Source organism: Trichechus manatus, unplaced genomic scaffold (assembly GCF_000243295.1).
Source record: "Trichechus manatus latirostris isolate Lorelei unplaced genomic scaffold, TriManLat1.0 scaffold00076, whole genome shotgun sequence".
NCBI lineage: Eukaryota > Metazoa > Chordata > Mammalia > Sirenia > Trichechidae > Trichechus > Trichechus manatus.
In genome coordinates this window covers 10,844,117-10,855,926 of record NW_004444012.1, presented here as the reverse complement: position 1 = coordinate 10,855,926, position 11,810 = coordinate 10,844,117, and the positions used below count along the sequence as shown (strand labels likewise).

The following is an 11,810-nucleotide window of genomic DNA, read 5'->3' as shown; positions in this document are numbered from 1 at the left end:
GTTGTTAACCAATGTCATAAAACAACATGTGTACTACTGTTTCATGAGAAACTATTTGTTCTGTAAGCCTTCACCTGAAGTACAATAAAATATTAAAAAAAAAGAAAAGAAAAAAAAAATACTACAGCCAGCAAAACTATCCTTCAAGAATGAGGATGAAATTAAAACATTCCCACACAAACAGAAGCTGAGAGAGTTCATATCCACCAGACTGGCTCTACAAAAATACTATTGGGAGTTCTGTAGATAGAAGGGGAAAGACACCAGAAAGTAATTCAAAGATATACGTGAAAATAAAGATCCCCAATAAGGGAAAATACATGGACAAATATAAGGGCTAGAAATAAAGTCTTCGTGGTTTTTAATAACAAATATATAAAAAGCAAGGATAAAATTATGTTACAGGACACATTAAATATAAAGATGTAATTAGTGATAACAACAAAAGGAGGAAGAGAAGAACGGTATAGATAAATAATTTCTTGTATGTTACTTAAGTTGGTACCAACTTACCCTAGAATGTTATAAATACAAGCTGTTAAATACTGTCAAATACTCTTGGTAACAACTAAGAAAATATATTTTTAAAAAATACACAAAAGGGAAGGAGAAGGTAACTAAAAAGGCTCACTGTAATAAAGCAACAAAACACAAAAGCAAGCAATACTAAAGAACAAAGACAAAAAAGGCTTAAGACACAAAAAACAAACAAAAAATGGCAGAAGTCAGTCAGTTCTTATCAGTAATTACAGTGAATATGAGTGGACTAAATGCTCCAATCAAAAAGCAGAGAGTGGCAGAATAGATTAAAAAAAACACGATCCAACTATATGCTGTTTACAGGACGCAAGGACACAAATAGGTTGAAAGTGAAAGTGAAAGAATGGAAAAAATTTTCCATACAAATAATAACCAAAGAGAGCTGGGGTGGCAATCTTAGTATCAGACAAAGTAGACTTTAAGACAAAATCTGTCAGAAGGATTTTAATCAAGAAGATTTAACAATCATAAATATATATGCATCCAATATTGGGGCACCTAAATATATAAAGCAAATACTAGTAGACTTGAAGGGAGAAATAGGAAGTACTACAATAATAATTGGAGACTTCAACACGCCACTTTCAATATTGGACAGAACATCGAGAAAGAAGAGCAACAAGGAAAGAGAGGACCTGAATGACACAATAAAACAACTAGACTTAACAGACATATACAGAACACTCCATCCAACAACAGTGCACATGGATCACTCTCCAGGATAGACTGGATTTTAGGTCACAAAACAAGTCTTGATAAATTTAAAAAGACTGAAATCATACAAAGTATTTCCTCTGACCACAAAGGAGTGAAGTTGGAAATCAATTAACAGGAAAACACATAAACATATGGAAATTAAAAAACACACTATTAAACCACCAATCGTTCAAAGAAGAAATCAAAATAGAAATCACAAATTTCTTAGAGTCAAATGAAAATTAAAGCACAACGTATCAAAACTTATGGCATGCAGCAAAGGCAGTACTCAGAGGGAAACTAAAAGCAATTAATGTCCACGCTAAAAAAAAAAAAAAAAAAAGATCCCAAAGTAATAGCCTGACTCGACAACTTCAGGAACTAGAAAGAAGAACAAACTAAGCCTAAACCTACCAGAAGAAAGTAAATAACAAAGATCAGAGCAGAAGCAAACAAAATCGAGAACAGAAAAACAATAGAGGGAATCAAGACAATCGGAAGTTGGTTCTTTGAAAAGATCAATTGACAAACCTTTAGCTAGACTGACAAAGAAAAGATGCAAATAACCAAAATAAAAAAAGAAAGAGGGGACATTACAGCTGACCTGATAGAAATAAATAGAATTATGATGGAATATTATGAACTGCATGGCAACAAACTGGATAACCTAGATGAAATGCACAAATTCTTAGAAGCACATAACCTACCCAACTGACTCAAGAGGAGACTGAAAGTCGCAATAGATCCACAACAAGTTAAGAGATCAAATCAGTGATCAAAACTTTCCCAACCAAAGTCCTGGACCAGATGGCTTCACTGGGGAATTCTATCAAACATTTAGAGAACAACTGACACCAGTACTGTTTAAACTCTTCCAAAAGACAGAGAAGGAAGGAATACTATTTAATTCATTCTATGAAGCAAATATAACCCTGATGCCCAAACCAGACAAAGACACCATAAGAAAAGAAAACCAAAGGCCAATAACTCTTACGAATATTGATGCAAAAATCCTCAACAAAATACTAGTGAACAGAATTCAACAGCATATTAAAAGAATCACACAACATGATCAAGTAGGATTTATTACAGGAATGTAGGGATGTTTCAACATTAGGAAATCAATCAAGGTAATACACCACATTAATAGAACAAAGGAAAAGAAGCACATGATCATCTCTATGCATGCAGAAAAAGCAGCTGATAAAATCCAACATCCTTTCTTGATGAAAATCCTACAGAAGACTGACATAGAAGGGAAAGTCCTCAGTATGATTCAGGGCATATGTGAAAAGTCAAAAGCCAATGTTATACTTAATGGAGAAATACTGAGAGCTTTCCCCCTTGAAATTGGGAAGAAGACAAGGGTGCCCACTATCACCGCTTCTATTTAATATTGCATTAAGTCCCAGCAAGTGCAATAAGACAAGCAAGACAAAGAAATAAAATGTATCCAAATTGGAAAAGAAGTAAAATTATCTCTATTTGCAGATGATATGACCCTATATATATATATATATGTATATATATATATAGGAAATTCCAAAGAGTCCATAAGAAAACTTCTATAACTAGTAAAAGAATTTAAGTAAGTTGCAGGGTACAAGGTCAACAAAAAAATCAGGTAGGTTTCTATCTGTCAGTAATGAGAAATCTGAAAGGGAAATCAGAGAAACAATTCCATTTATAATAGCATCTAAGAGAATAAAATACCTAGGACACAAAAAAACTAAAACTCAAAGGATGGAAAAAAATATATCAGCAAAATAATCAAAAAAGAGCAGGAGTGGCAATGTTAATCTCTGACAAAATAGACTTTAAAGTAAAATACACCACAAAGGATAAGGAAGGATACTATACAATGATTAAAGGGTCAATACACCAGGAAGACATAACCATAATAAATATGTACGCACCCAACGACAGGGCTCCAAAATACATAAAACAAACTCTAACAGCATTGAAAAGAGAGATAGACAGCTCCACAATAATAGTAGGAGACTTCAACACACCACTTCTGGTGAAGGACAGAACATCCAGAAAGAAGCTCAATAAAGACACGGAAGATCTAAATGCTACAATCAACCAACTCGATTTCACAGACGTAATACCAAACACTCCACCCAACAGCAGCCAAGTATACTTCCTTTTCCAACGCACATGGAACATTCTCCACAACAGACCACACGTTAGGCCATAAAGCAAGCCTTAACAGAATCCAAAGTATCGAAATATTACAAAACATCTTTTCTGACCATAAAGCCATAAAAGTAGAAATCAATAACAGAAAAATCAAGGGAAAAAAATCAAACACATGGAAACTGAACAACACCTTGCTCAAAAACTACTGGGTTACAGAAGAAATTAAGGATGGAATAAAGAAATTCACAGAATCAAATGAGAATGTAAACACATCCTAACAGAACCTTTGTTAGGTGCAGTGCTCAGAGGTCAATTTACAGCAATAGATGTACACATCTAAAAACAAAGGGCCAAAATCAAAACATTAACCCTACAACTCGAACAAGTAGAAAGAGAGCAGCAAAAGAAGCCCTTAGGCACCAGAAGAAAGGAAATAATAAGAATTAGAGCAGAATTGTATGAATAGAGAATAGAAAAACAATTGAAAGAGTTAACAAGACCAAAAGCTGGTTCTTTGAAAAGATCAACAGAATTGATAAATCACTGGCCAAACTGACAAAAGAAAAACAGGAGTGGAAGCAAGTAACCTGAATAAGAAATGAGACGGGCAATATCACGACAGACCCAACTGAAATTAAAAGAATCATAACAGAATACTATCAAAAATGGTACTCTAACAGATTTGAAAACCTAGAGGAAATGGACAAACTTCTAGAAACTCACTACCTACCTAAACTAACACAAACAGAGGTAGAACAACTAAATAAACCTATAACAAAAGAAGAGATTGAAAAGGTAATTAAAAAACTCCCCAACAAAAAAAAAGCCCTGGCCCAGATGGTTTCACTGGAGAATTCTACCAAACTTTCAGAGAAGAGTTAACACCACTACTACTAAAGGTATTTCAGAGCATAGAAAAAGATGGAATACTCTCAAACTCATTCTATGAAGCCAGCATAACCTGATACCAAAACCAGGTAAAGACACCACAAAGAAAGAAAATTACAGACCACTATCCCTCATGAACATTGACGCAAAACTTCTCAACAAAATTCTAGCCAACAGATTTCAACAACATATCAAAAAAAAAAATTCACCATGACCATGTGGGATTTATAGCAGATATGCAAGGATGGTTCAACATTAGAAAAACAATCAATGTAATCCATCACACAAATCAAACAAAAGACAAGAACCACATGATCTTATCAATTGATGCAGAAAAGGCATTTGACAAAGTCCAACACCAGTCATGATAAAAACTCTTAGCAAAATAGGAATAGAACAGAAATTCCTCAACATAATTAAGGGCATTTATACGAAGGCAATAGCCAACATCATCCTAAATGGAGAGAGTTTGAAAGCATTCCCCTTGAGAATAGGAACCAGACAAGGACGCCCTTTATCACTACTCTTATTCAACATTGTGCTGGAGGTCCTAGCTAGAGCAATTAGGCTAGAAAAAGAAAGAAAGGGCATCCAAAATGGTAGGGAAGAAGTCAAAGTATCTTTATTTGCAGATGATAGGATCTTATACACAGAAAACCCCAAAGAATCTATAAGAAAACTACTGTAATTAATAGAAGATTTTAGCAAAGTTTCAGGATACAAGATAAACATACAAAAATCACAACTGGACTAAACCAAAGCTAAGATGTTTCCTGAATACAACCAAACACTTCAAGGGACAGAGTAGCAGGGGCAGGGGTCTGGGAACCATGCTTTTAGGGGACATCTAGGTCAACTGGCATAAGAAAGTTTATTAAGAAAATGTTCTGCATCCCACTTTGGTGAGTGGCGTCTGGGATCTTGAAAGCTAGTGAGCAGTCATCTAAGACGCATCAATTGGTCTCAACCCACCTGGAGCAAAGGAGAATGAAGAACACCAAAGACACAAGGAAAATATTAGCCCAAGAGACAGAAAGGGCCACGTAAACTAGAGACTCCATCAGCCTGAGACCAGAAAAACTAGATGGTGCCCAGCTACCACCAATGACCGCCCTGACAGGGAATACAACAGAGTCCCTGATGGAGCAGGAGAAAAATGGGGTGCAGAACTCAAATAAAATGACCAGACTTAATGGACTGAGACTGGAGGGACTCCAGAAGACATGGCCCCTGGACAGCCTGTTAACCCAAAACTAAAACCATTCCCGAGGTCAACTCTTCAGACAAAGATCAGACTGGACTATGGAACATGAAATGATACTTGTGAAGAGTGTGCTTCTTAGCTCAAGTAGATACATTAGACTAAATGGGCAGCTCCTGTCCAGAGGCGAGATGAGAAGGCAGAGAGGGTCAGGAGCTGGCTGAATGGACACGGGCAATCTGGGGTGGAAAGGAGAAGTGTGCTGTCACAGTATAGGGAGAGCAACTAGGGTCACATAACAATGTGTGTATAAATTTTTGTATGAGAAAGTACCTTGAATTGTAAACTTTCACTTAAAGAACAATTTAAAAAAATAAATAAAAACAGGGTAGTATGGAAGATAAAACTAATGGAGAACCAGGGACTACAGAGAGGAGGGAATGGGGAGTGACTGCTTAATGGGTGTGGGGTTTCTGTTTGGGGTGATAAAAAAGTTCTGGAACTACTTTACACGATGATGACTGCACAATGTTGTGAATATACTTAATGCCACTCCACTGTACACTTTAAAATGGTAAAAATAGTACATTTTATGTTATGTGTATTTTACCACAACAAACAAACTGGGTAACCAGCCAACAACATTAAAAAAATAAACAAAAACCAAAAAAATGGAGAAATGGACTGGGGGTCGGATATTTAATCAGGTAGCTGCTGCAATACTTTAGGCAAGATGATAAGAATGTGGACTAGGTGAGTATAAGTTCAAAAGGAAAGGAAGGCAGAGACATGAGCGCCTGCTAAGACAGAAACGACAAGTCCTAGTTGATACCACAGTGAGGGATAAAGCTGAGTTAATACTGACTCCAAGGATTCTGCTTCAGGGGACTAGACAGATAACCATGCCATTCCCTGAGGCAGATAACACGAAATAGTTTACTGATTCAGGGCAAAATTGAGAACCAGAGAGGTTCAGTATTAGTCTAACTTCATACTGTCAATGTGTGTCAGGAATGAAATGAGAACACATCTAATCCACAGCCTTTATATCATATCAGTCTGACTGTTTTACTTTTCTTTCTGTTCTCTCTTAGAAAGAAGGTAAATGGAAGTCAAACATCTCCCATTTCATACTGTAAACCACTTACTCCCTGGTATTTCTCCATCCCTCCATGTGTATACACTAATCTTAGCGGCACATTTGGCAAAATAGGAAACTGTTGAGTTCAACAACAGGGTAATGCACCTTCGCCAAGAACATACAAGAGAAACCACAGGGAAAATAAGAATATTCAAGAAAGAGCCAAAAAGAAGCGAGGAAAGAGAGAGTAGCCAAATCCCCCTAGTAAATAGAAATTCTAACTATTTGAGGATCGTGAGTTAGCCCTATACCTTAAAAAAAAAAAAAAAAAGCTAGAATTGAGAAATACAAAACGTCCTACCTTTCACCTCTGTCACTACATATTATATACTTTACATGCCACTGGGACAAAGGGACACTGAAAATGAAAGGATCCTGAGAAAACGGAGTCTATTTAGGGTATCTCTGTTTCAAGAAGCTGAAATTCAGGATCTTTATGTTTAATATAAAAATCCTAATAATATGTGTATTTTATATATATGTATAAACTTGTAATCTGAGGGCACCCTTCTTTTCTCTCCTCTCTTCTTCATAGTGAATTCTAGCTGAGGGGCATTAACAGGGAGGCAGTATAGCAGAGAAGTTAAGAGCAGAGGTTCTAAAAGCGGGGAGGGGATGCAGAGGAAGGCAGGACACAGGTTGCGAAAATTGAATTAGTAGATTCTGAGTTTTTTTGGTAAGTTCAGCTCTTTCTTAGGCACTGGCAGTACAGAGAGACTTAGTCAAAAGACTCCATGATTTATACATAATAGAGCACGTGGGGGCACAGTTCCCAACACTTCTGAGACATAACCAAACACCTTCAAGTGTGGTTTTCTGAGTTAAATGGCTTAGGACCATAGTCTTGTGTGACAACTCGATCAATTAGCATAATACAGTTTGTAAAGTTTATGTTCTATATCCTAGTTTGGTGAGTAGTGTCTGGGGTTGTAAAAAATGGTGTGGTGGAGGCGTCTGACTTCCTCCAACTTCAGGAAGGGGAGAGAGAATTACCATTAGCATCAGCCCAAGGTTGATTCCTATGAAGCAGAGGTTAGACATACCTCCTCTCTCCAACCTTTTTACCAGTTCTGGCACCAGCCATCCTTCCCACAGCACTCTCTACTTCTCTGCTGGGTTTGATAGTTCGCTGCAATGGCCACACAGAACTCACAGACAATGCTCACGATTATGGGGTTTATGACGGAAGTAACAGGTTATAATTCAGGATCAGGAATGACTCAGGAGATAGTTCTTCGGTCAGGACAGCTTCTCAGCCACACCTACAGGCAGGCCTCTCCCTGGCCTTTGGCCTTTCCCTGGCCTTTGGCCTCTCAGCCCTAGGCCCCTGGGGCTTCTTGGGCCTCGTGGACTGGCCCAGCCTCTGCCCTGCTTGGGCAAGTGTTACAAAGCTCTTTAGCTCCACTGATAAGTGCCCAGAGGTACTCTACTCTACCAGCAAGCCTCGGCCTGAAGGCACTCAGCTCTCTAGCCCTGTGGATCAGCAAGCCTAGCTCCACCAACAAGTGCCCACAGGCACCCCACTGTACCAGCAAGCCTCCTGCCCAAAGGCACTTGGCTCTCTCACTCCATGGGTTGGTGGGTTGATGAGACTATCTCCATCAAGTGCCCAAAGGCATTGATTGCACTCCACCAGCAAGCCTCCTCCCTGAAGGCACTCAGTTTTTCGCTCTGTGGGACAGGAAGCCCACTGCGCCAATGCCTGGTTCTACTACCACTGCAGCCATCGTTTCTCTGCTGCTGCTTCTTGCCATCTCCAGTGTTACAGCTCTCACTGTCTCCTGGGTCTAGGAGGGTCTCAGCAGAGGGATCCTGGGTCCAAAGGACGTGCCCCAATCCTAGCTTTTCTTTTTTGGTGGTAGTGAGCCTCCTCTTTCCGCCTCTGGGATAGCTCATTTTCAGCCTAGCAGGATGGCAAAACTAACCAGTCCCCTCGTTAGGGTTCCATACACCTTATTAGCATGGTCCCCCCCAACAACGGTGCCATGCACCTTATTTGCATTATTAACAAGCTGTCCAATTCCCTTGGTGGGCCACAAACACCTTACCTGCATAGTCCCACCTAATCATTTGGTGGGAGTTACAAGACCATGGTGAGAACAGCCATATAAAAGCCATCCATCAAACCACAGGGGTCTTAAAAGCTTGCAAGTGGCCATCTAAGATACAACTATTGGTCTCTACTCAACCAGAGCAAAAGAGAAAGAAGGAAATCAAAGACTCAAAGAAGAAACTAGTCTACAGGACTGACAGTCTATACAAACCACGACCTCATCTACCCTGAGACCAGAAGAATTAGATGGTGATCAGCTACTACTACCAACCATTCTGATCAGGGCCACAATAGATGGATCCTGTTAGAATGGGAGAAAAATATGGAACAGAACTTCAAATTCTTAAAAAAAAAATCCAGATTTGCTAGACCCACTGAGACTAGAGTGCTCTCTGATAATATTGCCCTGAGATAGTCTTTAAACCTTGAAGTGAAACTAGCCCCTGAGGTCACCTTTTAGCTAAATAACACTGGCTCACAAAATAAAGAATATCACCCATGAGTACTGTGCTCCTTTAAGAAACCATCTATATGAGACCAAATGGTCAACAATTACTTTAAAACAAAGATGAGAAGGTAAGGGGGCAGGGAAACTAGATTAATGGAAACAGAACAACCATAATGGAAGTAATGAGAATGTTCATGCATTGCGAAGAACATAACCAATGTCACTGAACAATTTGTATAGAAATTGTTGAATGGGAAGCTAAACTGCTGTGTAAATCTTCATTGAAAACACATTACTTTTTTTAAAAATGTAAAATAAAAAATAAAACCATGAAAAAAATATCTTGGATGTAAGTCCACTAAAGCAGTTCTACAAGCATAAACCAGAGCAAATATCCCATTATCCTACAGACAGATAACTCTACCTTTCTTTCACTGAATCCCTCTCCAATGGATTGTAGATCAAAACAGAACAAGCCCAAATAAGCTGTTTTCTAGAGGACTTGTATGAAATCACAATTTTAGGCATCATTCTAAATTTTTAATGCATACTGGATGATGTGCACTAAAGGGATGAACTGCCTAAAGGGATTATGTGACAAATCATTTTGAAAAGAATCAATGATAAATTCCTCTAATAAAAATAGGTTTTCATATGGAGAGTATGCTTAAAGTAGACTAACCTACAAATAAGCGAATAGTGCCCTCACTGGGACTAGCTGAGCAGTAAGATTGACAGAGGATGTTAAGCTATGGAGTGGTACCTGTTGGCAAAACAGGTAACTGTCTAATTTGTGTTAATTGAGGGACACTAGTAAGACCCTCTGCCCCAAAAGACAACTACCACTCCTCAAAATGGCTTGCCCATCAATGCCTAAAATTCTTTCACTGTGACTTACTCCCTTGGTTTAGGTGTTTCTATTTTCTACCAATACGCTCTGGAGGGATATCAAGTCTCAAATATGTTACAGTGTGAATTTACCAAATTATTTTACTCTGTGACAGGAAAAATGAACAATACAAGTAACTTGGTAGGAAGAAATAACAGCAGGAGAGAAATGAGGAAGGATTCAAATGGGGAGTGCTATGGTTTGGTTTTGCCTGTTTTTCCAATGCATTCATTACTACCTCTTGTTCCCCAGAAAATTCAAAGGCTAGTTACTGGGTCTTCAAATTATCTGGAGTTCTTCAACAGAAGTTTAAACTCTTTCAAGATAGTATCTTCACAGTTTATCTTGGCAATGATACAATGTGTCAGAAAAGGGAGAGCACTGTAATTTAATTCTACCTCCCGAGCTGAGTGATGGAAACGCTGGTGGCGTAGTGGTTAAGAGCTACGGCTGCTAACCAAAAGGTCGGCAGTTCAAATCCACCAGGTGCTCCTCTGAAACCCTATGGGCCAGTTCTACTCTGTCCTACAGGGTCACTATGAGTTGGAATCGACTCAACGGCAACAGGTTTAGTTGAGTGATGGAGCCCTGGTGGCACAATGGTTCAGAGCGTGGCTGCTAACCAAAAGGTTGCCAGTTCGAATCCACCAGTGGCTCTGTGGGAGAAAAGACCTGGTGATCAGCTCTGGTAAAGATAACAGTCTAGAAAACCCTATGGGGCAATTCTACTCTGTCACGTAGGGTCGCTATGAGTCGGAATGGACGCACGGCACACAAGAAGTACAAAAAGTTGTGTATTTTCCATAAACTTTACATCATGTTCAAACTGCTAATCTCTGCAAATGATTTTACATTTTAACTTTTCTCCGTTTTTTAGTGAAATTCCTCAATTTCCTCTTTTATCTTAAAATTTCTTTCTCTTCTTTCCCTCAGTCTCAATGTCCATGACCCCATTTCCCCCATTCTCTTCGTCACTTTTGACTCGACGTTCCGTTATTCAACAATTCCTCCCTCTACTGGCTCCTTCCCTTCAGCCTGTGAACTGCTCTTCTTGCCCAACCTAAAACTGTAACGCCTTGGGTTAGTCTCTCTCGTCTCTTCTTCACAAAATTAATCCCTTCTTTTATAAACTTTTCAAGGTCTTTCAGGTCTTTTTGGCTGTCCGTATGATTTGCCTTTAAAGATGATTCCTTCCCCTGGCGCATTCCCGTACCCAGCGCCTCTGGCCCCAAATATGCTTCAGTACCTCCCACAAACGAGCGTTGTCTGAGAATGCTTGTTTTAACTATCTACCGTACTTCCCAACCCAGCCACCCACTACAATCTAAAGGCGTTATCATTGGATGAAAAAAGGCGGGGAAACGCGGCCCTATTTTACTCGCCCCCCCACCCCCACCCCCAACTGGCTTGGGATAACTCTCCGGCAGACACTTAAAATACCGTCTACAGGAAACGTCATCTACTCCAGAGCCCAGTTTCGAAAAACCCACGGCAGAAGAGTCATTGCTGTAGCCTGGGAGGGGGATCCACTCTTTTCTACTCTGTTACAGCCCCCAGCCTGCTTCGCTCACACCCCCTCCCGCACTCAGCAACTCATCACAGCACCCTGTGTTGTCACCTTGGGTACTCCCTTGACGACGCCATAGCCGTCCCACACACCTGAGTGACCAGCCCCGAAGCTACGAAATGGCCCAGCAGTAGTCCAGCAGCGTTTGACGCGGACGCTGGATCCCAGGGGTTAGCAGCAGCCATGGTTCGGACGCACCAGCCGCGGTGCCGCGGAAGGAGAACGGAATGCAGACAAAAGAGCGG

The 11,810-nt window shown here is 39.7% G+C and overlaps 1 protein-coding gene across 3 annotated transcripts in view; it reads right to left on the bottom strand.

Moving 5' to 3' along the window:
- The window catches only part of HAUS2 (HAUS augmin like complex subunit 2), a 34,630-nt gene extending 22,825 nt beyond the window's left edge, over positions 1-11,805 (bottom strand). Inside the window, exon 1 of one of the 3 annotated variants that reach the window (XM_004380673.3) lies at positions 11,658-11,805. In XM_004380673.3, the coding sequence (XP_004380730.1) occupies positions 11,658-11,750 (93 nt within the window). In that variant the 5' untranslated portion in view covers positions 11,751-11,805. Of the gene's footprint in view, positions 1-11,616 lie in introns of all 3 variants that reach the window. The other 2 variants (XM_023735182.1, XM_023735183.1) reach the window with 2 other exon arrangements.
- Between the last annotated feature and the right edge of the window lie 5 nt (positions 11,806-11,810).